The sequence below is a fragment of the Equus przewalskii genome, chromosome 23, assembly GCF_037783145.1.
Source record: "Equus przewalskii isolate Varuska chromosome 23, EquPr2, whole genome shotgun sequence".
Taxonomy (NCBI): Eukaryota; Metazoa; Chordata; class Mammalia; order Perissodactyla; family Equidae; genus Equus; species Equus przewalskii.
In genome coordinates this window covers 2,883,666-2,909,838 of record NC_091853.1, presented here as the reverse complement: position 1 = coordinate 2,909,838, position 26,173 = coordinate 2,883,666, and the positions used below count along the sequence as shown (strand labels likewise).

The 26,173-nt window shown below is 42.1% G+C and overlaps 1 protein-coding gene across 5 annotated transcripts in view; it reads right to left on the bottom strand.

The window, feature by feature from the left end:
* The window catches only part of POU2F1 (POU class 2 homeobox 1), a 168,535-nt gene extending 142,402 nt beyond the window's left edge, over positions 1 to 26,133 (bottom strand). Inside the window, exon 1 of one of the 5 annotated variants that reach the window (XM_070591478.1) lies at positions 25,957 to 26,133. In XM_070591478.1, the coding sequence (XP_070447579.1) occupies positions 25,957 to 26,095 (139 nt within the window). In that variant the 5' untranslated portion in view covers positions 26,096 to 26,133. The remainder of the gene's footprint in view (positions 1 to 25,956) is intronic. The other 4 variants (XM_070591477.1, XM_070591475.1, XM_070591480.1 and 1 more) reach the window with 4 other exon arrangements.
* Positions 26,134 to 26,173: the final 40 nt, after the last annotated feature.

The following is a 26,173-nucleotide window of genomic DNA, read 5'->3' as shown; positions in this document are numbered from 1 at the left end:
GTATAACATGGTACCTGACAGGTATTAGACAACAAATGTTAAATAAACGAATAAATCAGTCATTCTAGCCTTAGATGATTGTTGTGTGCAAGAGAGCAAAACAAGTCCGTGTACTAACTTAATGCCGGTCTATCATTTACAAATGTGTTGCAGTTAAACACTTAGGTTACAAAACCTAACTGCCCCCTGAGTTCTTAAAGAGCCCACACTCAGAGGAATTCCCAGACACCACAGGAACCGACACAAACTTCTTGCACTGTTTTCTAAGTTCAGTACAGAGGCACATTACTCACACAACTAAGTCTTTCCCAAAAAACCTTGATAACGGGTTAAAAGAAGTAAAACTATTACATCCTCTGTAAAGGAAAATATACACCTTGCAACTACACTCGTCTTTTCACAAACCACAGGTCATTATATTACCAGAGAATGAAACTTCCCCTCACTGGTGATCAGACCTGACTAGCATCCGTGGTTGCTTCCCTCTCTGCATACAACCCTAGGAAAATGAACCAGAGCAACATCTGAAGAACACTCCAAATCCGGCCGGCTGTGCGGTAGAAGTGCTCTATCTGTACTTTCTGTTTAAGTTCCCTTCTTCAAGCACAGCTTTTCAAACATATGTATGTAAAACGGGTATCAAAGCCAAGCTATTCTTCCTTTTATTTTCCAATAAATCATAAAGATACATTTTACTTACATTATTGACCAACAGAACTCCTACCCAATTTTTAACAGTATGGTACAGCATGTATACTGGATCGTCATATTACGGACAGAAAAAAAAAGAACCTAAAAACAATTCATTGTTCCAACTACTAAGATAGAAGCCTAATAAGTACTAGGTCAAAACTGAAATTCAATTGGAAATGTAGTAGTTTCAGAAATTTTGAAACAATAACAAAAGGAGAAGGAGGAAGAGGAGATCTGGAAGAGAGAAAAGTTGGGGGGAGAAAAGGAAATCTGAGTAAAGATCAAAGTATATCCACTGTTTCATGAGGGTCCTTTAGAAACTCCAACTCTTCCATCTCTCAGGCAGTCAGGGACCCTAAGCATCGGATGTCAGTGCATTCTCTCCTCCTGGTAATGACAGGGAATTTCAATGACTATGACAAAATCTGCTTTGTGTTTTCATGACAGCTATCATATGCTTCAGAGACTTCTTCCTGCCATGTTTGTGTTACTTCCTAAAAGATATTGCTATAAAACAGCTATGTAATAAATATGTAATATTAAGATCCCTCTTTCAGAAAACGAGGTCCATAAAAAGGAGAGGCTTTCCTTGTCTCATTTTCACTCCCCAGGTCCAAGATCTTACTCAAGAGAATAACTTTTTAAGGAAGGTACTATTTCCCACACATATTTCATCAATTTAATATATTGTCCACCTTAGCAGTTAAACTTGAACTTTGATCTCAGGGCCGCTTCAACACTCTTAAAGATGGCCCTGTGTAGGCAGATGTCTAAGAGGGCCCTCAGTGATCCCCAACTTTTGGTATTCATGTCCTTGTGCAGTCTCCTCCCCTTGAACATGGGCTGGACCAAGTGATTTGCTTCTAACAAACAGAATATTGCAAAAGGGATGAAATACCATGTCTGTGATTAGGTTACAAAGGCTGTGACTTCCGTCTATACTCCTTTCTTGCCAGTACGCTCTCTAGCTCTTCTTGTGTGCTTGCTCTAGTGAAGCAAGCTGGAGAAGCCCACCTGGTAAGGAGCTGAGGGCAGCCTCCAGCCAACTGCCCAAAAGGAACCACTGCCAGTGAGCAACTGAATCCAGCCCACAGCCATATGAGTGAGCCTGGAAGCAGACCCCCCCCCCCAGGGAACCTTTAGATGAGACCACAGTTCTGGCCAACATCTTGGCTGAAGCCTTTTGACAGACTGAAGCAGAGGACCCAGCTAAGCCATGCCCAGAGTCCTGACCCACAAAACTCTTCCTCTTCCTTCACATGCTATCCTCTAACCTAAGATGCATTCCCTATTCCAAAACTCCAGAGCCCATCCATCTCACACTGCTCCAGACCTTCCAGTCAGCAAGCCTTACACTGGGAGGACCTTGTGACAGCGCAAGCATCCAGGGCTCAGGATTCTCAGGGCCAGGATGGGTAGGAGACTTGCAATATGATATAGAACACAAGCAGACACAGGGAAACTCTACTCTGGTTCAGTTATGGAGGGCAATACGGACAAGAGGGTAAAAGAAGAAATCGTTCTGTGAAGTGGCTGCTAAGAGCTGTGTCTTTACTATGCCTGCTAGCACATCTGTGGTAGTGGACATGATGCCAGTCACATGGGACGTGTCCAAATGAAGACTGTCAATCCTGAAACCAACTCAAGAAAACAGTTTAATGAATATTTATTCAGTATTTATTATGAGCTACCTACTGTGCTAAAATGAGGTACTAAAATTAACAAAACTTGGATATTACCCCTAAGGAGCTCAAAGTCTAATGACTGCCTTAGATTAGAGAACTTTAGAAGAAAACTAAAGAAAATCTACTGTGTAAAGAATAAAAATTCCATGTAACATTAAACAGGGTGTTGACTTTGTTGTTTTATCTGGTATCAATAAATTAGTGTTCCACAGTTTATTGCTTATCTGTTGACATTTTAAAATCAAATGAGCTTTCTTTTTTTTTTTTGGTGAGCAAGACTGGCCCTGAGCTAACATCTGTGCCAATCCTTCAACGTGCCTATTTTTGGTACCTGGGATGCCTCCACAGCATGGCTTGATGAGTGGTGTGTAGGTCCATGTCCAGGATCTGAACCCCCAAATCCTGGGCTGCTGAAGTGCAGCAAGCAAACTTAACCCCTACACCACCAGGCCAGCCCCAAAGGAGGCTTTTCTAATATGGATAATCATTTGCTTTGTATGTTTGTAAATTTGCATGACACATTAAAAATTATAGCACTTGTTCATACTTGCTTTTTTTTTTGGAGGATGATTAGTCCTGAGTTAACATCTGGGGCCAATCCTCCTCTTTTTGCTGAGGAAGACCGGCCCTGAGCTAACATCTGTGCCCATCTTCCTCTCCTTTATATGTGGGACGCCTGCCACAGCATGGCTTTTTGCCAAGCAGTGCCATCTCTGCACCTGGGATCCAAACCGGTGAACCCCGGGCCACTGAAGCGGAACATGCACACTTAACTGCTGTGCCACTGGGCCGGCCCCATACTTGCTTTTTTACTATGAAGGTTCCAAGTCATCAAAAGATTTGAAAATATTAAGAAGAAATAGCTTATATAAAATTACAGATGTCAGGGTGGGGAAAAAAGAATTTACGGATTCTAATTTCCATGGAATGTGCTTAGCAATTTATGTACATTATCTCATTTAATTCTAAACACAGCTATGTGAAGAAGGATTTTTACAGATAACTTCTCAGAGCCTAGGTTTCCATAAGTGCCTAAAATAATGCCTAACACACAGTAAGCACTGACATATTTGTTGAACAAAGAAAGTCACTGTTCAGGTATTCGAACATCAATCTGTCAGATTCCTGGGCCCGTATTCTTAATTACCATGCACCAACACCCCAGGTTAAAATAGGAACTAGAGATGAAAGTAGAGCAGGTGAACATGAGCTCTACAGTGGTACTAAAGAACAACAGAAACTATCTCAACTAACAGACACTTCCTCAAAATCCAGCCAAGTCAAATCAAGACAGAATTCATTATGGGAGACTAAGGAAAAAGAGACAGAGAGGGAGACTACACCTGCATGTCTGCATGTCAATGTGTATGATTCATACATCCTTTTCTGAATTTTGTCTATACATGTACAGAAATAATATTTATCCTATGTAAAAGCAGACATCATAAACATATCACTATATCTGAAGTATTTCACGGCAAAACAATTAGCACAAACTCTTGAAAGTTTTTCATTTTTGTTACTTTGCTAGTAAAATACAAGTAACGATTCCAAACGTGAAAAGTTGGATTCATATAAATCGCTTAAGCTGTAGCTCCTGATTTGGGTTAATTTTACATAAAGGGTAAAGAAATAATAGTTAAGCTATGGAAGAAAGCATACATTTGTTTTCTCATCTATCTCAGGACAAAATCTAGTCACTTCTCTAACTGGACCATCCTGTGAGACGTGCTGAGACATGGACCACTTCCACATGCCACCATCCTGAGAAAGCAGGTCTCAAATCTCTCTGTGGCTGGTTCGGATCCCGGGTGCGGACACGGCACCGCCTGGCAAAAGCCATGCTGTGGCAGGCGTCCCACGTATAAAGTAGAGGAGGATGGGCATGGATGTTAGCTCAGGGCCAGTCTTCCTCAGCAAAAAGAGGAAGATTGGCAGCAGATGTTAGCTCGGGGCTAATCTTCCTCAAAAAAAAAAAAAAACCTCTGTAATTTGGGTTCTTACACCATCCGCTTTTCATCTGTTTTCAAACACCAGCTCTAACAGTCTTTTAGAATCATCAAGGGCAAGCAGCTCTTCCATGAGGGCCAGAACAGAAAACTGGTACCCACACTTTCCAGAGGAATCCACATCCTATTGTTTCTCTTCCATCACGGCCCAAAGCCCTGGAAGTTTCCCTCTTGGCATTTCCTTCGTCACCAGACAGGCGGAACAACTCAGAAGTGATACCTCAACTCCAAAAACAAAAAGCGTTACAACTGGTATTTCTTATTTCATCCACAATGTCCACAATACTTTATAAAAGTGGAAAAGAGCAAGCAGCACTTAAAAGTACACTTCTCTCTAAAAATATTTTACCACCCAACAGATAACTTTGTTTCCAAAGTCTTGAAAAATCAATTGACAATAACAAAGAATTTCTGCTATAAATATGTTCCTTAACCAACCAAATGTGGATGTCAACTAAAGTTAGCTGAAAACTGGAATGAACACCCTTGAATTATTTTAAACTCAGCCTACTACTTTCTAGTTATGTTAACTTTGAGAAATTCCACACCTTCCCTGTGCCTCAGTGTGAACATCTACAAAGAGACACGACGACAATATTGGTGTCTTCGTGTGGATGTGAGGATTAAAGGAGCTAATTCACGGACACCACTCAGAACAGTGCTTGGCACGTGGGCTAACACAAACTTGATAACTTGGTATTTTCTATCACCCAGAACTATTCCATGTTAAGCTAATATTGCCAACTGAGCAATTAAATTTTTAGCTCAAGCAACAAACCTTGCTGTCCACTTATTTATCCATAGCAAATTTTGCTTTCAAATTCTTGTAACAGCATCACTTCATCTGTTCAAGTAACTTTTTGTTGACATCGCTACCTTTACAGCCCAGCAGTAACTAGAAGCAAGGAGATTTCTGATTCCTTCTTTTTAAACAAAATATTTAGTTATTTCACCGGGCACAAGAAGAAAGCTTCTGTAGACCATCTGGAGAAATGACAAATGGTATACAACAGGAAAGATGAAACTGCTAAGGTTTTTGGTTTACACTGGGCAATGAGTAGCAGATGAGTAAAACAGAAGAGAAGGAGAGCTGGTTAACTGCTATCTCCTGGGTGACAATTTCATTACAAAACAGGAAGTCCCTAACGCAAAAGGTCCAGACGTTGAGTTCTGAATCAGAATGGTTATGCCCATAAACATAATGTTGAAAAACTCTAGGGAAGGACTTCAAACCACTGCAAAAAAAAAAACCTTCATCAGGACAGCAGATGCATATTAAAGACGTCTGTGCAGGAGCACAGGAAAAAGTGAGTTAAAGCAACAGCTGAGATGCTTATCTTGGAACAAATTAACAATCACTACGCAAGCTTAGGCAACGCATAAACCCAAATCATTTACCTGTTGTCCTGCACATTAAATCAGAAATGGCAGGAATCCCTTCTCTACTTAACTATTTCATGACTTTAAATATTTTTTCCTCCTTTAAAGCAATAAAATTACCAAGTATATTTTAAAAACCACTCCTAAATTACCTCTAAAGCATGGCCAGTATTCATTTCAACTCTGTTCTTTTCCCTAACAAGTTAATACTCCACCACCCCACCAAAAGCACACATTTTCCAACTTCTTCAACCTTTTGTTGTTTTTTTCCTAACTTGAGGAAAGCTATCTTTACAGCTGAGGCTCTTAACCAGGGCTCAAATGTTTATATTCTCATTCTACGTGAACTGCCCATTCATACACTTTGACTATTTTTCTACTGGGCTGTTTGTCATTTATTAGTAATGTCTAAGAGTACTTAACATATTAAGAAAAATTAACTATCTTTCATATAGGCTATTTTCTCCCACGTATTACTACATAACAATTATATTTGTAGAGTTTTTTGGCAGGCAGAACCTTAAATATTTTACATAGTTAAATCTATCAATATTTGCCTTTACGGCATCGGAGTTGTGTCATGTCAAAAAGCTTTTCCAACCCTAAAACCAAGTAAAAATTATTCTTACTTTTGACTTAGTACTTTTCTGAGTTTTTCTTTAAACATTCAAATCTTTAATCTCTCCAGAACCCACTTTTGTCTATGGTATAAGGTGTGACCCTGACACACAATTTTTTTTTCAAACGGATGGCCAACTGTCCTAATACCACCTGGACCCTCTACCTAATGTCCATTTCAGTCATTCCAGGCTCCTAACTCTGGTTTATGCTGACAGGAAACTTTCACATCTGCATTAAAGGGATCACTTTTCAAAGCACACTGTTGTTCAAGGGGCTATGTATTCTGCTTCTAGCGTTCCCAGCACCTGCTAGGATGAAAATAAAAGGGAAGGGTGGAATGGGAGTATCAAATTCAACTACGATGCCAAAACATAGCCATTAAGCCACCAGAGCAGTTACTAGGTGTGTGCACACCTGTAGTACGCACTAAAATTACCACCTGAATCGCTGCCTACGGCCACCACTTTCAGGTATGTTCCTTTACTCTGACGAAGCAGTGCAAACGATTTAAGAGAGGCATTGTACAGACTATAACTGGGAATTAAGTAGGCCTTACCAGCACGGCAAACAAGAACACAGTCAACTTGAGACTCATGAATAATCCAGATTTCAACATTTTCCCCTTATTTAAAAATGCCTTTTAAGTAGACGAACCTAGTATTCTCTTTCCGTCAGTGGCAAACAATGTTTTTAGAGGACAGTGTGCCTGGATTAAGAATAGGAAAGGGAAGCTTAGAGAACAAAAATTTTCAGGATGTGCCCTGCAATGTTCAGGGCAAAACTCACCCCAGCCAGCAGAGAAAGTATGTCCTGACTATTAGCATAATTAATTCCTTGGCCTTGACCGAGGAAGAGTCATTAAGCAACTTTCCTGATTATAATTTGGCTTCTTCTAAAATGAGACAACATACTGCTGAGCGGCCAAGAATTCTAGTCCACTTCACAATTACAGTTCTCATAATCGGTTTACAGGTTAACACAAACAGGCATTGTTTCTATTTCTGTCTAGCCTGTATTTGGTTAGCAAGAGTCAGTTGCCTTGAACTTGATTACCTGCAAATATGTAACGCAACCGAGTCTCTGAGAACCAGGCCTGCCATGGAGCCTGCCAATGTAGTACTACCTTTGAGGGCTGCCTGAGCAGCAGACGCAGTGCAGCCCAACATCAACTCCGAGACTTCTGGACAGCCCACGCAACGCCAGCAACTTTCTGCACGAACGTGACCAAAGCAGACACACTTCCTATCCTACTGGAGGCTATAATCAATAAAAAACTGAGAGGGGCTGGCCCAGTGGCGTAGTGGTTAAGTTCACATGCTCCACTTTGGTGGCCCGGGGTTCATGGGTTCAGATCCTGGGTGTGGACCTACACACCACTCATCAAGCCATGCTGTGGCAACGTCCCACATACAAAATAGAGGAAGAATGGCAGAGATGTTGGCTCAGCAACAATCTTCCTCAAGCAAAAAAAGAGGGAGACTGGCAAAAGACGTTAGCTCAGAGCCAATCTTCCTCAGAAGGGGGGGAAAAAAGCTGAGAGAAAGAACAGTTATGGAGGATTGCGTAAAGGATATGCAATATCTCCATCCTTCTAATTATTCCAAAATCTCTTCCCCTTTTAAGCCAGACCGTGTTTTGAATCATCCCCACCTCCCACCATGTTAAGTGCCTTTACTGAAGGTACACCAGTACGATGCATTTGGCATGAGATAGGCACTATGAAGTTTGTCGCTGCATCCACAGCAGGACTACTGTGAGGTCGCTGTTCATTCCATTACATGGGGTCCTGTTCATAGGGCCTCCAAGGAGAAATTTCCTTCTGATCTTAGTGGCAGGAATTGTGTTTTTCTTAAAACAAAAGTTTGTTTGCTTTCAAATGTTATGAACATAAATTGACGAGGTTTCTTTCTCACACCATCTAATATGAAGCTTAGAAAAATATCTGTGCCCCACTGAAAGCAAATATTAAATTTTTAGATTAGGCCTTTTATTTTATTTTACACTTTTTTTTGTATTTCTTGCTATAGTTTACAAATCTCTATAAAACATCTTAAATTTTGGAGGGGACAAAATGAACCAAACGGATACATAAACTTTGCATTAATGCATCACAGGGAAAATTTTCTTTTTAAATTTAAGGAGTCAGGAAAAAAGTTACATGAGAGGGAAGATGAAGGAAGTCACATGAGAAAGGAAGGATTTCAAGAATATTATATATGGATTTAAAAAATAAAAACCAGTCACCCTCAGTTAACTGGGCAAATACAGAAGGGAAATTAAGAATAGAAGGGGAACAGAGGAAGATTAGAGAAGATCCCAATCTTTTAATTTATAGAAATTAGAGGGGCCAGCTCCATGGCTAAGTGGTTAAGTTCACGCGCTCCGCTTCAGCAGCCCAGAGTTTCACTGGTTTGGATCCTGGGTGCAGACCTAGCACCACTCATCAAGCCATGCTGTGGCAGCATCCCACACAGCAGAGCCAGAAGGACCTACAACTAGAATATACAACTATGTACTGGTGGGCTTTGGGGAGAAGAAAGGAAAAGAAAAAAGATTGGCAACAGATGTTAGCTCAGGCCCAATCTTTTTTAAAAAAAAGAAAGAAAGAAATTAGACCAATGGTTGCAAAAAATAACTTTGTGTACACTTAATCAAATGTATTTTATGGTTAAAATTACATACAATATTTAGAAATATTTATCATTCCATAGGCGTCACTCAAAATGGTAAAAACATGGTCATAGTTAATAAAGAAAACATAAAAACTGCTTGATAAAAATGGCCACAAGGGTACTCACCTGGAAAACAGACTGTCAGTGTGACCTGTTTCTTACCTGAGCTCTTCCCCCCCAGACATGAGGAAAATCCCTATGCGCTGCAACAACCTGAGCCCACTGACGTCTCAGCTTTCTAAATAACCCAGCATAGCCTAGGCAAGTGTTTCAACTCCACAACATGCATGAGCGTGTTTTTGCTAGACAGCCTCTCTCTGTCATCTTTCCTACTCACCAAGGGACTTCACAACGCTGTCACTGCTGTATGTCAACCCTGGTTCACACATAACACCAGTGAGCCATCTCCACTCAGAAGTTAAATTACCTTCCTCCTTATTGTCAGCCTCCTGAAATGTCTTGCTCCCCATGCCCCAGAGAATCCTAAGCTTGCTGGGGAGTTAGACCCCAGTTCAATCTAGCACTGAAAAGATTTTAGGTTGAGTCCTGTCAGTTCCAAGTCCTTCGATAGTAAATAAACTAGACTAAATAAGCTAGAATGCCCAAACTGCATTTTGTCTTTCCCTTCCGACTTTACTCCTCCCCTCCCGCCTTTACTTCTCCCCTCCCCGACGGGTGATTTAAAAAAATCACTAAAATGTCTTAAGAGCAGGCAGAGTCAAAAATTATGCTCACTCTACATCCCCTCTGCTAAAAGAAGCATTTTTGTGCAAGGGTAAGGTACAGCTCTGCTCTCCAGGACCACAGCACCACGGCTGACCTGTCCCTGCCCAGACTCTGCGCCCATCACCTCTCCATGAATGAGCAGTAACAGTTGGCTGCAAGGAAAGCATCCAGCTACCAAGAGGGTAAACCTCTAGCATTTACTGGTTACCAAGCAGGGTCAATGAGAGATCACTTAGAATATGCAGACACTTTTGCTGATCATTTTTTATTCTTTCAAAAATGCACTATTTCTTTTAAACTATGGTTAGTCTGCACACAAGTTGGCTCCAGATAAGCAAGATTTGGTTGTCACTGAAGCTCTGCTAAGTGGACAGGAAATTAGCTACAGACAAGGGAAAGAGGGCAAATGCATAGCCGTCGCAGGCAAGAGAACCCTGGCAGGAAGGACACCCCATAAAGGCAAGCCCTGTGACTGCTATGACCACAAACTTAACACAGCACAGGGCCCCACAAACTGCAGGCATTCAATAAATATTTGCTATGAATATAGTGTTAAGTGAAAGAGATTATTCTTTCATAAAGTACTATAAAGAAGCTAAATTAACTAGCCCATTGGCCCACAGCCAGTAAGTGGTAAAGCCAGGATTCAAACCTACGTCTGTCTAGTTACCAAGTTGGCGCTCTTTTCACTTCGAATGTGCTTCCTGTATCGGGCAAGCGACAGGCCAAGGACCTTTGGTGGGTACTCAGAACCACAGGACAAGTATGCTGTATCTTCCCGGAAAGCAAATTTTACTCCAAGTTGATAACTTTAAATATTTCACATATAAAACAAACACCAATATATTATGAAAGAGAATAAAGAATTCATAATTAATAATTTTAGATGATATGGGCCATCACGTTTTCATTTTGTGATAGCTCCAGGCGCTCTTGAGGATACAAGTTCATTCTCCTCTGCTACTAGACATACACTGATAGAAGAAAATCCGAGAATCAAAAAACCACTCAATAAATACTTATTGGGCACCAAATACCTACTAAGCATGTGTTAAATATCAGGAAAGAAATGTAGTCCCTGACCTCACAGAGCTTAAACTATTCTAAAAAAAGAAACAAGTCAACCAATTAATAAAAGTGCTAAGATAGATGCCTAGATCCACAGAAACAGAGGAAAGGTATCTAACTCAGACTCTGTACTCATTTGGGGGGAATTGGGGGCAGCTGTAGGGAATGTTGAAGCGTTCCCAGATGGTCACCCAAGCTCTGCTCTCATCCCTAAGCTGCTTCCTGAAAGAGGTACAGCAATTAACTAGATGGGGGGAGGGACTCATGGAAAGAGAATATTTAAGAAGTTATCAATTTTCAGGAAAACCGCAAGTATTCCTCTGAAAGGGCTCGAACCAGTGCAACATAATCAGAAAAAGAAATCACTGTTTTACATTATATTTGAAAAATATACAGAAAACGAAATTAAAATTTAATAAGATGCCCAGCTTATAGTAAAAATATGAAAATTAAAATATCTTTCATCTATCAACATGGCAAAAATTTAAAAGAGATTGTGAAGAAACTGACCCTTTTAAATACTATAGATAAAATATATACTGTAGACAAAAATATAGAATGGTACCTCTCTCAAGGGCAATTATGACAACATGTACAGAATTTTTAAATGTGTAAATCTTTTATCCTACAATTCTATTCCTAAGAATTCATCTCTAAAAAATAAAACACTTTAGACGGATGCTTATAACATAACTATGGAAAAATATCTAACATACGTCAAAGGGATCAAGTGAACACGTTAGCGCATCAATACAATAAAATACTGTACAACCGTTAAAACGGATGAGGTAAACTGTGGAAGGATTTTCATGAAAAATTGTTAGGTAAAAATGGCAAGCTAGGCTAGCTTCTGAAGAACTGAAACCTGCAGACACGTCAATATTTTCCACTTTTATAAGATAAGAAAGGTGAAAACTGCCTGTCTGCTGACCTCACTGGGCCACTCTTGTGAACCAAATGACCCTTGACCAGCCACGGCCACCCTGACAAATAATTCGACAATCAGTTTATCATTTGTTATTTATGCAACTAGAAGACATTCAACTAAATAAAGTTCAGAGATCCTAAAAAAAAAGAAAAAAAAAAAAGGTCAGCCTTGAAATTACCCAGAGGTTATACCTAGGCAAACAAAAAAGATAGTTTACTTTAGTTACCTGGGTAAATCCTAAAGAACACAGAGCCATGCCAAAAAAAAAAAGGGGGCTGGTTATATCACAAGATATACACTATGATTCCCTTTTAAATTACGTGCACCAGTGGGAATGTGCATCTGCACACACACACAAAAGCACATTCCAGGAAAGAGCTCAATAACTGACCCGGCCTCACACTGGTCCTTAGAGCAGTGGGTAACGATTAAGATGGGATTCCAGTATCACGAGCTGGCAATGGCTCTGACACTATAGTCTAATCCCCTGAAATCACACCATGATTTCTTCCAGCAATACTCATAAAATTGTTAATTCAGCTTCTGAGGCTATAGTGATGTTTACGATGTCTCTCATAATATCAGAGGATTTTCACCAATTCCTTTCTAACAGTGACTGGTATGCTGAGTGCATATATATTACAGTCTGCCAACAGAGCACCTCGGCACGAGGAAGCACTCAGAGCAGCAGACACGGGGCGCCTGAGCAAGGGTGTGCAAAGAAAAATATTTCAGACACAAACAGTGTAACAACTAAACAGGGTCATACAGGGCATGATAAACAAGTAATGACTGGGAACACCATTAAATGACTGACTTCTCACCAGAAACAATAATCAACTGTCATGTTTCCTCAATTGAAAGCTACACAGCTGGTTTAACAGCAGCTTGGTGGGGAGAAGGGGGGTGGGAAACAAATCCATTGTGTTTTCCTGTATATCAATTTTAAGTCACAACTCACTTGAGAAACATTAAAATATTTTAAACACATGTTAATGAAAATAACACATAAACAGAGTAAGTCCTAATTTCCTATCTAGCCAACTGGGTGACGAAAAAATACAAATGATGCCCCAAATGAAAATTATCTAGATGTTAACATCTGCAAATAGCTTCAGTTTAAAATATAATTCTTAACAGAAATACAAAATGTTCAGGATTTATGTTCAGGAACAGCAATCTGTATACAAATAGCTTCAAAATATTTTTATGGTCAACATCTGGAGAGGCCTGAAAGCTAGGTTAACATTAGATCTGGTAATCAATTGTCCATCTTCCAAACTGCAAGCTAGAGATGAGCGCAGGACTGATTCTAAAGCACACAGTCCGGGCCTCGGAACTGTCTAAGAGCATTAAGGATAAACTCAGAAACAACAGTTGCTAAATACTTCACCATTCAGCAGACTTGAAGCAGAAGTTAACGGTCACAAGCATGACAATGCTCTTAATTGCCTACTGCCATAACTGAAATAGGTCAGAGACCTAGGTGTGCCACTCAGCCTCTTTAAACGGCAGTTTTCTCACCTAAAAGATGAGGATGATAACTGTACACACCTCATGGGGTCACTGTGAAAATTAATATGAAAATGCATGTAAAGCATTTAGTATAGTAACTGGCACAAAGACCCAATAAATGTTATTCATTCCGTTGTCACTAGAAATTAATACATTTGTTGGAAGGTATGGAATCTCTTCCACAAATTTTGCCTGTGTATTTGGACACAAAAAAGGACACAGATCATGAAAATAGCCTCATAATTTGAAAATCATCTTCAGCTCTTCAGCTAAATCTTACTCTTCCTGGACCAGCCAGGCCAAACTTCAGTTCCTTGACAGGGCTGTGTCTTCACTGGTTCAGGAATTATGTATAGTGTTCCCTTTGCTTAGAAGATTTTCAACTCCACTGCCCACTCCCAGGCCTGGCCTGACGAAGGGCAGCCATCCTTCAAGTCTCCACGCAAACACCACTTCCTCAGGGAGTCCTGCCCAAATCCTCTTGTCCAGATGAAGTGTCCCTATTTTATGCTTATGTCCCCGTCTTATTCAGAGTACTCTGAAGCTCCCATATTTTACTCAATTAACAGTGTTATTTAATGTTATGACTTGCCCAACAGATCATAAGCTTTGAGAAGGCAGAGACAGTATCTGTCTTATTCACCGCTCTATCTCCAGTGTGAGCTGCATGGCAAGCAATAGAAGCAGCTCTACAAATATTTACTGAATTAAATGAATGAAGAAGAATTAAAACCACAATGAGACATTACCTCAAGCCTGTTGGAATGGCCATTATCAAAAAGAACAGAGATAACAAATCTGGCATGGATGTGGAGAAAAGGGAAGCCTTCTGCACCGTTGGTGGGATTAAAAATTGGCACAGCCACTCTGGAAAAGAGTATAGAGGATCCTCAAAAAATTAAAAGTAGAACTACTTTATGATCCAGCAATTCCACTTCTGGGAACATATCCAGTGGTAACAAAAACATTAACTCCAAAAGCTATCTGCACCTCCATATTCACAGCAGCATTATTTACAATAGCCAAAACATGGAAATAACCTAAGTGCCCATCAGTGGAGGAATGGATAAAGAAGTCGTGGTATATATACACAATAGACTATTATTCAGTCATAAAACCAGGAAATCCTACCATTTGCCACGACACAGAAAGACCTTGACAGCATTATGCTAAGTGAAATAAGTCAGACAGAGAAATACAAATACTGTATGGTCTCACTTATTTGAGGAATCTAAAATTTAAAAAAATTTTAAAATAAACCAAACTCACAGAAAAAGAGATCAGACTTGCGGTTATCAGAGGCAGGGGGTAGGAAGAGGGGGAAGAGAAGAAGGTGGTGAAAAGGTACAAACTTCCAGTTATAAGATAAATAAACACTAAGGATGTAACGTACAACATGAGGACTATAGCTAACACTGCTGTATAACATACAGGAAAGTCGTGAAGAAAGTAAATCCTAAGAGTTCTCATCACCTGGAGAAAAACTTCTTTTTTTTCCCTTTATTCTTTTCCTCTTTCTTTTCTTTTCTGGTGTCTATATGAGAAGGTGTCTATTTGAGAAGCTGAACCTATTGTGGTAGTCATTTCACAATATATGTAAATAAAATCATTATGCTGTATTACAGCGATGCATGTCACTTCTCAAGAAAACTGCAAAAATAACTAAATAAATGCAGAAGGACCTGTTAGGTTGGTTAATGATAATTCAGTTCATGCTCACATTTGAGAACTACTGCAGCTCCTGATAAGCCCACTGTCGTTGTTCAATCACATTCTAGTAAGACACTTCAAGTTTAAAATCTAAGTACCACCTTTCTGGGCTACCCATTTCATACGATTTAGCTCTGCTGTTAAGACAGGATCAAGCCTACCATGCTCTATACGCAGTGTTAACATTTCTATTAAAATGGCATGCAGGGGATCGGCACGGTGGCCGAGTGGTTAAGTTCACACGTGCCGCTTTGGCGACCCAGGGTTCACCAATTTGGATACTGGGTGCAGACCTACACACCGCTCATCAAGCCACGCTAAGGCAGCGTCCCACATAGAGGAACTTGAATGACTTACAACTAGGATATACAACTATGTACTCAGGCTTTGGGGAGGGGAAAGAAAGAGGAAGATTGGCACCAGATATTAGTTCAGGGACAAAAAAAAAAAATGGTATGCAGACGAAAGCCAAGCTACTCAAAGCATCGGTGGCATTTACTGATCTCCACCCTAAAGATGTTTCTGAAGAATTCCACAGCTTAAAAAGAAAAAAGAGTATGAAAAGAATCGACAATTTATCAATGAAAATCTTACGGGCCAGAAAAGTGAAGCGATTTGTTCAGCATCAGAAGCTAGATCTAGAGCTTAAAAGAAACTCAGGACCCAAGGTTCCTGGTTCTCAGTTTGTCTTTCCACTCTAGAGCCTTTCTGGTGCACTGACAACTGTTGTTCAAGACATTCTAAGGAATAATCTTGAAATGCAACAAATAATCATTCAATGCTACCAAGTCGTTTGTAAAGCTTTTTATAACTATGGATGGCCAGACATCTACCACATTAGAAACTCAAGGGGGAAGGCCTGGGCCACGCATGCTGAAAAAGTTCCATGGGTGATTCTTACCCCAACGAAGATCAAGAACCCCTAATTTAATTAACTAGCATTATTTGCTCAATGTCTACTCTGTCCCTAGCAGTGTTCCTGCTCTCAAGGTTCTTAGGAGGAGACAAGATTTACTTATATAACTCACTTAGAGAAGAAAGTTAAGACTGTGTATAATGAAGTGCTGAATTACCTAAATGAACACAAATTAAGCTCAATTCAGAGAAAGTAGGACAGGAGCACAGGCTTGAGAGATCAGCTATTTGTGGAGATGGAATAACGGATAGAGAGGTCCCTTATGATAAACAAAGGCAGTTTTCTAACAGTGCGCACAGCAGGAGTCCCCAGGCCCTGTCCTGCCCTGGCCTGGGCCCTGGACAGCAGAGGGAGGGCGCTTCTCCACCCTATCCCCATTTTAACCAGAAGAGCCCCACTGTTACAACTTTCAGACATTAAGCTTCTGCCTACAATCCATTTTTATTTATTTAATTTTATTTTTTTTAAAGATTTTATTTTTCCTTTTTCTCCCCAAAGCCCCCCGGTACACAGCTGTGCACTTTCAGTTATGGGTTCTTCCAGCTGTGGCATGTGGGATGCTGCCTCAGCGTGGCTTGATGAGCAGTGCCATGTCCGCACCCAGGACTCAAACCAGCGAAAGCTGGGCAGCCAAAGCAGAGCGCATGAACTTAACCACTCGGCCACAGGGCCGGCCCCTACAATTCATTTTTAAACGAACTCCAATGGCTCTTAAAAGTTTGAAAACTCTTATTTACAAACACACACAAAAAATCAGTGAAGTAACTTGTCCCAAAATCACAAAGGTAATTAGTGATCTGGAACCAGGTCTCTCAACTCCCAGTGGCCTCTTCACTCTCCCACACCACGACATTCTGAGGGAGGGACCGTGTGAGCAGGTGGCAAAGATTCTCACGGAGCAGCCCAAACAGCAGGCTTACTTTCAGGTCAAGTGTCTTTAACTGGGATGGGACTGGGGAAGGGAGGAGAGAAAAGCCTAAGCAAGTATCAGAGTAAAATAGAGCCACCCTCCCAGAAAAGCTCTTCAACACAAAGTTTTAGGGAGATATTTTTAAAAACGAAAAGCTGAAAGAAGAAACACTGTGCTTGTGGGGGCCTATTAGGGGACTTCCTGGGTGGAATTGTTGAGTCATGCTCTTTAAGGAAGTGGTAAAAGGTAAGGATGCACAGGCAGGGATGGGGGCTGGATTACAGAAGGCCTTGAAATCAAGAATCAGGTCAAGTCCACCACAGGGCAGGCCTCCGCTGAGTCCAGTTCTGGGAGAGTATTAGGGGAGTACGCTCCCTCTCCAAGGTGCTGGCTGCACAGAGACGCACAGCCTGCAGGAAGGCGCCCCCAAACCAATCCAAAGCTGAAGTTCGTCCCCCTTACAGCAGCACAAGTAAGAAAACGGCTCATTTTACTTTTTTGCTCATGTAAGAAAAACTCTTACAGTACTTTAAAAACGCTTCTGATACCAATTTGTCACTGGCCACAGCATCCCTCTAACACTGGTATCATCATCATCTTATTGTTGAAAGAAACACAGAGAAGTCAGTGCCAAGTCCAAAATGAGATGTCTAGAATTTACAATGTTCAGACTCAATGCTCAGTCCACACACACAGTGGCAGGCGCATAAATCTCAATCTTAATATTGTATGTTTATCACACATTTAATTCAGCAAAACTTTTGTGATTTTCACAATGTATTTACAACCTGATAATATCCACTCATTCACGTCTCAAATGACATCTCTAAAACTGCATTCACCACCTATACCTCAAATGGCTCCCTCACCCAGCTTTCCCTACTTCTGTTCATGGCACTGCCCTTGATAATCTAAGCTCAAAACCTTGGTATCCCCCTTTGACTCTAATTACCTGCTAAATACGTTAAATTAAGGGCTTTGATCATGGCTCAGTCCAAAACAAAAAGGTTCAATGACTCCCTAACCGCCTAGCAAATGAAATCCAAACTCCTACACCACCAGCGCCGGGCATCCTAGGCTCTCCATCACCTGTCTTCCGCCACTCCCTAACACACAACCTAAGTAACAGCCAGCCTGCGAGTCAGGCTATTCCCCAAACACACTTGGTGCTTATTAACCACCTGACCTTGGGAAAGTCACTTAATCTGGGCTTTATTTTACTCAACTATAAAATGGGTATAATAATACTTGCCTGAAAGGACCAAGTGCGGCAATGAAATGAGAGTGCTGCTATAAAGTTTAAGGTACTATAAAAATATAGACATTATCATTATGGCACAGTTATGGTAATTTTATGTTATTTATACCTGACTTGCTCCAGAAAGGATATAAGGTAGGGCACATAAAACACAAAATAACAAGAGCTTACAGATGGAAGCAATAAAGGAAATACAAGAGAAAAGGTAAGGACATAAAATGGAACTGGGAACAAGGCTAAGAAAATGCATACCATAACTGCCTATCTAACCGTTCAGGTCAGTCATTTGGTCTAAACACCATAGTTAGATTTGAAAAGGAAACTACGTCAATTAGACAATTCAGTGTCCAGGAGACTGAAAGCAAAACCATTGGTCAGAATTAAAATAGTTCGCACTGCAAAGACCAGGCAACAAGTTCTCCCGAAGGTCCTTATTCTGTTTGATGTAACGGACAACATCCTCAACATCTTTACCACGGATTATCCATTTCACTACATCATTCTTAGATTGAAAGCCTCTCGAGGTCAGGTAACTGTCTTATTACGTTTGTAAGTCTAACAGCACTTAAAGCAATTAGTCAACAAACCACACGCTTCAATTCTTATATACTGGTTTCCATGGATTCACTCCCTCCCTATTTCTAAACATCTCACACCCCACCATGTTAATCCGAAAACATCACTTTTCTCACTGGGTTGCTTACTTCCCAAACCTCCACCAGCCTCCTGCACCCAGGACAAATGCCTCATTCTTTGCCTACACAGCACAGTCTTGAACACAGCTTCCCCTGCAGCGCCCTTCCCTGTCTTCTCATTCCTCCAATTCTTTGTGCCCTTTTAAGCTCAGCTTAAAAATTTCACCTTCTACTTAAAGTCTTCTCTGACTAGCGGCAGTGTGGAGAGGGAGAGACTGGGGGTATGGGGAGGAGGAGACAGGAAAGTCGGAAGTCCGTGTGTTCTCACCCCTTACTCAACACACTGTGGGCAAGTCACTACCCACTGTGAGAATATTTCCTCATCTCTGAAGTACAGGCTTTAGGACAGATTGTATCTAAATTACCTTCAGGCTACAACGGTTCTAGCATGCTCTGGTTCCTACAAACTTGGACACACCCTGATCTCTACTCTGATCACTTACATCTGTACATATTTTAATATGTAATTATAGACATTGCTTTTAAATGTTCCCTGCTAAGCAAACACATACCAACTCCTCCACAACAGAGTCTTATAGTCCCTTGTTAGCCCCAAAAACAACTGGCATAGGACCAAGTACAGGGCAGATGTTTTTTGTAAGTTAAGAAATGTTTAAATAACTATTTTTAAAAGATTGATTATAATCTACTTGCACTGCAGTATGAATCAGCAAAAAAAGCATTTTTTTTTTCATTAAGCAGACCATTAAAATAAGTGTACTAAAACAAGAAAGTAGCCAGGTCACTTTTCTCTAAAAAAGTATACTCACTCTGTAGGTTACAAAGCCAGCCAGTACACCTCTACTACCTTAGGTGATGACACGTTAAACACAAATGAGTTAATACACGCAACGTAATGTTTACTTCCAGCCATTCCTGTATATATCTTCTATTGCAGAGAAAGTTCACTAGTCAAAAGAAAGAAGACCTACATAATTTTTATTATTTTACTGAATTAACTTTACACACTATTGCTATGATTCCAATATAAAAACTACTAAAGTTACACGGAGAATTATGAAATAAATCATGTGACAAACTAAATCGTACAATGACTTTTAATATTGCAGGCTAACTAAAGCTACTACTAACACTCACACAGAGCTTAGTTTTGTGCTTGTCACATTGTGTGTTTTTTAAAATTAATATTATGTATCCTTTTTTGGATGAATATCCAGTTTCCTGGACAGCACTTTAAAAAAAGAATGTGATAAATCTAGAAGTTTGCCAATTCTTCTTTTGCTCATTAGCAGCCCTGTCAGCAAAATCCAAGCAACACTGAAAACCTGAGTATTTGCTTAACTAAAAAAAAGAACTAAGAAGAAAAAACAAAGGAGCTGTATTAGTCACTGAGTACAAACATGATAGCCTATCAATGCTCAATTAACATCCTACAGGGAAAACACACAGAACTCTATAAACTACGTGCACTATGCACATGTAAAAGCTTCCTCACATCAGAGGTTCTGAAACTCAAGACAATTCTCATACTCCAAATTCTAAATACACTGCAAATGGATCAGTAAGTCGGGCAATGGCTCCACGTAAGATGTTTTTATTTCCAATGCTATTACTGCCGAAAGAGTTTATAAGGACTCAAGGCCAGTTATTTCAGTACAAAAGAAAACCAACTTATTCCTAAGAAGAAATACAAATCTACAAAGCTATTCAATTATCTTTATTCATAAGATGTCAATAATGTGCAAAAATGTTCAGCAAAAGAAGACGGATAAGGAAACTGCTATTCTCTGTGAACTGTAATTATTACCTCTTTCACTCTTGATTCCACTCAAAAAGATATTTATCTTATTTAAGCAAAACAATAAAGACAAAAATTAGCAAAATTCTGGTCCAAAGAGTTTCCTAAAACGAAAAGGAGGAAAGAATTCATTCTGGAGGGATGCAGAAACTCAAGTAAAACAGCCGTGTCACAACCAAATGTACACTCTAACCCTAATGGTAGATTTCGCTGAAGAATCAACAAGCGCGTTCGCTCAGGCTCTTAGCATTAAAGGAGGCAACAGAAACAGGAACATGGCTGACCAAAAAGGGGCCTGTTCTGTCCGCGACTCGCTCTGTTCTGTAAACAATAATTAGCTGAACAGTTCTAAACACATCACTTCCATTAGGAAAACACATCCCTGCTTAAAATTAGGCTTCACAGTAAGCCTTTACTAATCACAAAAACTGCAACTGAACCAATGCTGCTGTATAAAAGCAAATTAATGACAGTCACGCGCCAGTATTTTTAAGGAAAATTAATTTTTATAGTGCTTGAAAGACCAATATGCAAAGACTCGAGCTGTGAGTTTTCAACACTAAAAACAAAACAAAAGGGGCCGGCCCTGTGGCCGAGTGGTTAAGTTTGCGTGCTCCACTTTGGCGGCCTGGGGTTTCAACAGTTTGGACCCTGGGCACGGACATGGCACCACTGCTCGTCAGGCCACGGTGAGGCGGCATCCCACATGCCACAACTGGAGGGACCCACAACTAAGATACACAACTATGTACTGGGGGGGTTGGGGAGAAAATCAAAAACAAAAAAAAAAAAAAAGGAAGAAGAAGATTGACAACAGTTGTTAGCTCAGGTGCCAATCTTTGAAAACAAAAATAACCGATAACAATAAGACAATGACCGCTACATGTTATAGTCTTCCTAGTATAAAGGAGACAGATATTCACGGAAGTGAGTGACCAATTTTAAAAACACAACTTACACACACACACACACACACACACACCCACTAAATTCAACAGGAAGCAATACAGATTCAAGAACTTCAAATATTTCATTTTTAGTGGAAAACACTTATGAAAGATAACATTCAAATTTCCAGTTCTGTCATTTTAAAACCACCTGCCTAAAATACTCAAGGCTCCTTTAAACATCTTTGGTGGCTGGATAAGAGCAATTTAACATTCTGAGCCCTAAACTTATTCCAAAACCCACTGACCAGATGAATAACAGATTTAACAATTACATTGACCTAGGCAGCAATGAAACATTTTATTTCTCCTGCTTTATATGGCCATCGATGCAGAGAATAGTAAATTAAAAACATGGCAGACTACTACACCATTTAAACCTGAATAATAGTCGCTGTTTGTTTTTTCCTTGACTACTGGGATTTTTGACAATGATAAAATGAAAGGAATTAGAAACTAGTTTGGGGAAGAGGTTAAAAATTACTTGTACAGTAATGGCTTGGAAGCAGAGCAATGTTTAGAAATTAAAAACATTTGGTCAGCTGTCAGACGAATTTAAGACCTAAATTCAAAAGTACCATTATAATCAAATAGGTGGGGCAAGCTAAGAAGGAAGTGACAATGAGTTTTCTGAAAACTTTCGGAAAGCCACCTGACAGATGCAAAAGGAGACAGGCAGGTTACAACTTACCAAGGCTCAACAGTAACCTAAACGCTCCGTCAAAGCTGGGCTCAGAGGTCAGTTAGGAAGAAGGCAGAGCCACGCTACCACATTCCCGAGGGCATTTTAATCATCACTTTAAGATAAACTAGTTAAAAATATGGTGAAAAATCTACTAATCCCCTAACAGGAAAATCTACTAATATGTCAAAGACTAATATCTCTCCTAATACGTCAAAAATCATATGTGGAATCACACTACCTCACAATGCAACAATTTTAAAAATCACTAAACAATCAAAATGCTCAAACTTGGTCCAGACTAATTTATGACAAATCCAAAAAGGATTCTAAACTATTTGTTAAAAAACTGCTTGCAAATCACAGGCTTTCCTGTAAGTATTCTACCTTATTTTAAATACTACAATTTCAACCTAAAAGAATAGATAGCCCTCATTCTCTTCAACTTCACTTTATTCATTGAAATATGTTCTAGGACGAATGACCTCTCCTTCTTCAGCGTGGACTATGATTAAGTCAAGAAAAGCAGCTTCTTATTGGAGTTGGGGATCACAAAGAACCTATCTAAAATAAGCACGCACATGGCTCACGTCTATGGTATACTTACTTAAAATCCATAGTCTCCACTTGAGAATCTGAGGAAATGAATTTTTACAATAGCATGGAAAGCCAGCCAAAGTATAAGGCCAGTTAACAAAACTCATCCTTTTCCATATTACAAAAATTCTAACAGTGAAATTTTGTTTGTAAAATACAATGTACATTTTATCATCTAGGATAATAAAATATCCGCAGCCTCAGTAGTGGTTAAATTGCAGCTATAAAGGAAATTGTCCCGAGATAAATGGTTTCCCTATGAGAAGGTTCCACTGCTACACTTCACCTCAGGACAATAAATCAAATTAACTGCACCTTGTCCTCTCCAATGACATCATCAGTTTGATCACATCTTGGGAATCGGGTGCAAAAACATATGCTATTTAAGGCATGAAATCATATCACTGCTTTTTGTCCATCCGACCTCACGCTTCAGATCTCTGAAGCAGTCATTCACCTGAACATTCTCATGAAAGCTCTTTATTTTTTTTCCTGCTGCATTCAGGGCCTGCCTACCGGAGGCCTCGAAAGAATAAAAACGGTGAGCACCAGTTATTTGAAATTGGCTTGCTTTTAGCCCATCAAATCTAGAATTTTGTTACAAACTAAACTGAAGACTAATATCTCACAAAATAAGTACCTAGCAACTGACCATGAAGTCTCTTAACATAATTTCAAAGGCTTAACACAGCAGTGTTAAACAACACTTCTGGAATACTTTCCTCTACTAGCGGGGGTAAAAAAAACACCAATGAGAAGAAACACTGTTTTTAAAGAACACACTACAGCTATACAAAATAAAAAAGAAAGAAACTTTACCAAGGGAAACACTAAAAATCAAAATTACGGTTTCTTCCAAGTAGCAGAAGTTAAGCTGCCTTTCACAGACCACTGTCCTAAGTATACATAAAACATAAAATCAATTCTGACAACTTCAGAAGAAGGGCGGTGTGCCGGGAGGGGAGTAAGCTCCAAGATCAGGGCAGGCACAACGTCTGTGTTTATTCTTCTATTTTCACTCACTGAACCATGACACAAACATACAGAGAAAACATAACCCCATTTCTGTTTTCAGGAGTGTTACAATTAAAATAAGCAAGTCTATGACAGTAATAGCACAAAATTAATATCAGTCCCATTTTAAATCAGAAGGAAGGGTTGAAAAGGGAACGCACCACTGAGAAATTGTGAAAGCGCTGTTAACTAGAATTTCTAGAATACTTGGCTATTCTACAATTCCTAGAGAAAAACTATTGGTTTTACAAATACTGCAGACCTTTACAAAGCCTTAAAGGGTTTAACTTGGGGGCAAGAGCCCAGGCCTTGGGGGGAACTATCCCTAAAAAAAAATGATTTATTTCTATTACACCAAGATAGGTTTCAATCGCCTCTGAAAATGAGAAGACAGAATTTTTTTCCTCAGGCCCAATATTACTGCAAACTCTAAGAAAGCCTTTTTAAGAAAAAACAAAACACGACAGAGTTGATGCTGAGCTAGGAGCTGTTTTAATGCTCCTAAGGCCCCAGGAGGGTTTGTTTCGCCCGCGGAGGAGGGGTATGCGTGTGGAAGTTGGTGGGGGGAGTCATTTTGGTTATTAGTAAATAAATCAAGCGGCAGAGAGCATGAGGCCTAGGCAACTGCTGGAGAAGCCAAGGCCTAGCTCTGCCCCTTCTCTCCAGCACAGCCTGGGTTTGATCTCAGAGCCCTGTGGATTGCCAAGGGAAAAAAAAAAAAAGAATCATATCGAACCACAAAAGCACATGGGGCGAATGTAAAATATAAACACGGCGTTGGGCTGTGAGTGGCTGTTATTAAAGGTCTGAATTACTAAACATGAGAGGCGGGGAAAGCCAGGCGGCCATTTCAATAATATAAACCTCCCCGAATTAGACATTATTCAAATGAGAGAGGTTCGGCTAAGCTGAGTGTAGAGAGGACCCTGCACCCAGCAAGGAAACGCCACCACGGACCCAGGGAGGGGGACCCCCGCCCCTGCCCAACTCCCCAGGAGAGGGGCAATCCAGACTGTTATCAACTTGTCAGGCCAGTCGGTTCTGGGGCAGGGCAGGAGGGCAGCCTGCACAGCCGAGTTCCCGGGAGGCCTCCGGGCGCTCGGGCCTGCGCGCGCGAGGCCCCCAGGGCCCGGGCCGTCCGAGAGGGCGGGCGCGGGGGCGGGGGCGCCCGAGGCGCAGGGCACGGAGGGCAGACCCCGCCGCGCACCTCCCACCGACGCCCCGGGGAGCTACGGCCGGCGGGGCCGGGGGCCCGTCCGGGACCCACGGGGGCTGTGACCGGCGGCCCAGAGCACACGGGGCGGCCCCGGAGAACACCCCTCCGGGGGAACTTTCCCCGGGGCCCGCCTCTCAACCCCGCCGCCCCCAGGGGCGAAGCGGACCCTCGCGCGGGCTGCCCCTCGCAGCGCCCACGCCGCTCACCCCTGCCCCCCCGGAGCGCAGGCCCGGCCCGCTCAAGCGCCGCACCGGGACCGGCGGGCGCGGCCGAGGTGCCCGGGGCCGTGACCCCGGCTCGGCCCCGCTCGGCCCCGGGGCGGCGGCGGGGCGCGGGGCGGGCAGGGCGCTCTCCCCCGGGGCCCCCGCGGCGGGCAGCGCCCCCGGCCGGACCCGCCCCCGAGGGGACGCGTGCGGCTGTCCGGCCGCCGGGGTCCGCTCCGGCCCCGCCGCCTCCCCGGCATTGTGCTCGCCGCCACTCCAGCCTCCTCCACGCCCCCCCACCCCGCGCCCGCCGGCCCGGGGCGCCCGCCCGCTCCCCGCCGCGCCCGCCGGCCGGCAGCTATGAATATGTAAAATGTCTTTATTGTCCTCTCCCGGTGCCCCGGCCCCGGCCCCGCCGCGGACCCGCTCGGGTTCGGGCACGGCGAGCAGGCGGCCGCGGCGGCGGGCCGGTGCCGGCGGGCGGGCGGCGGCGGCGGCGGGGTGGGCCGGGGGCAGGCGGCGGCGGCTCGCAGCCCCCTTTGCCCCTTGTCTTCCCCCGCCGCCTGGCCGCTCCGAGCCTCTTTCCCCCTCCGCTTGGCGCCCGGCGGGGGCTCCGTGCTCCCCGGCCCCCCATCTCCCCGCCGTTAATTATAATAATCCTGAGTACTAATAAATTATGCTAAGTCGCGGGGGGGGCAGCGGGAGCCGGGGTTGAGTATGAATATGAATATGTAAAATGCTGTAATGATTACCTGCTGCTGCTGCCGCCGCGGCTGAACTCTCATCTTGACTCGCTGCTCCTCCGTCCGCCATTTTGAATATTTTAACCAAAATCGCCCGGTCGATAAACCCTCCCTCGCTCCGGCTCCCCTCCCCCCTCCCGCCCTCCATCCCTCCTCCCTCCTCTCCGCCCCCTCCCGCTTCTTCCTCTCCCCGGGCGCGCGCCAGGGGGCGCGCGAGGCCGTCCCC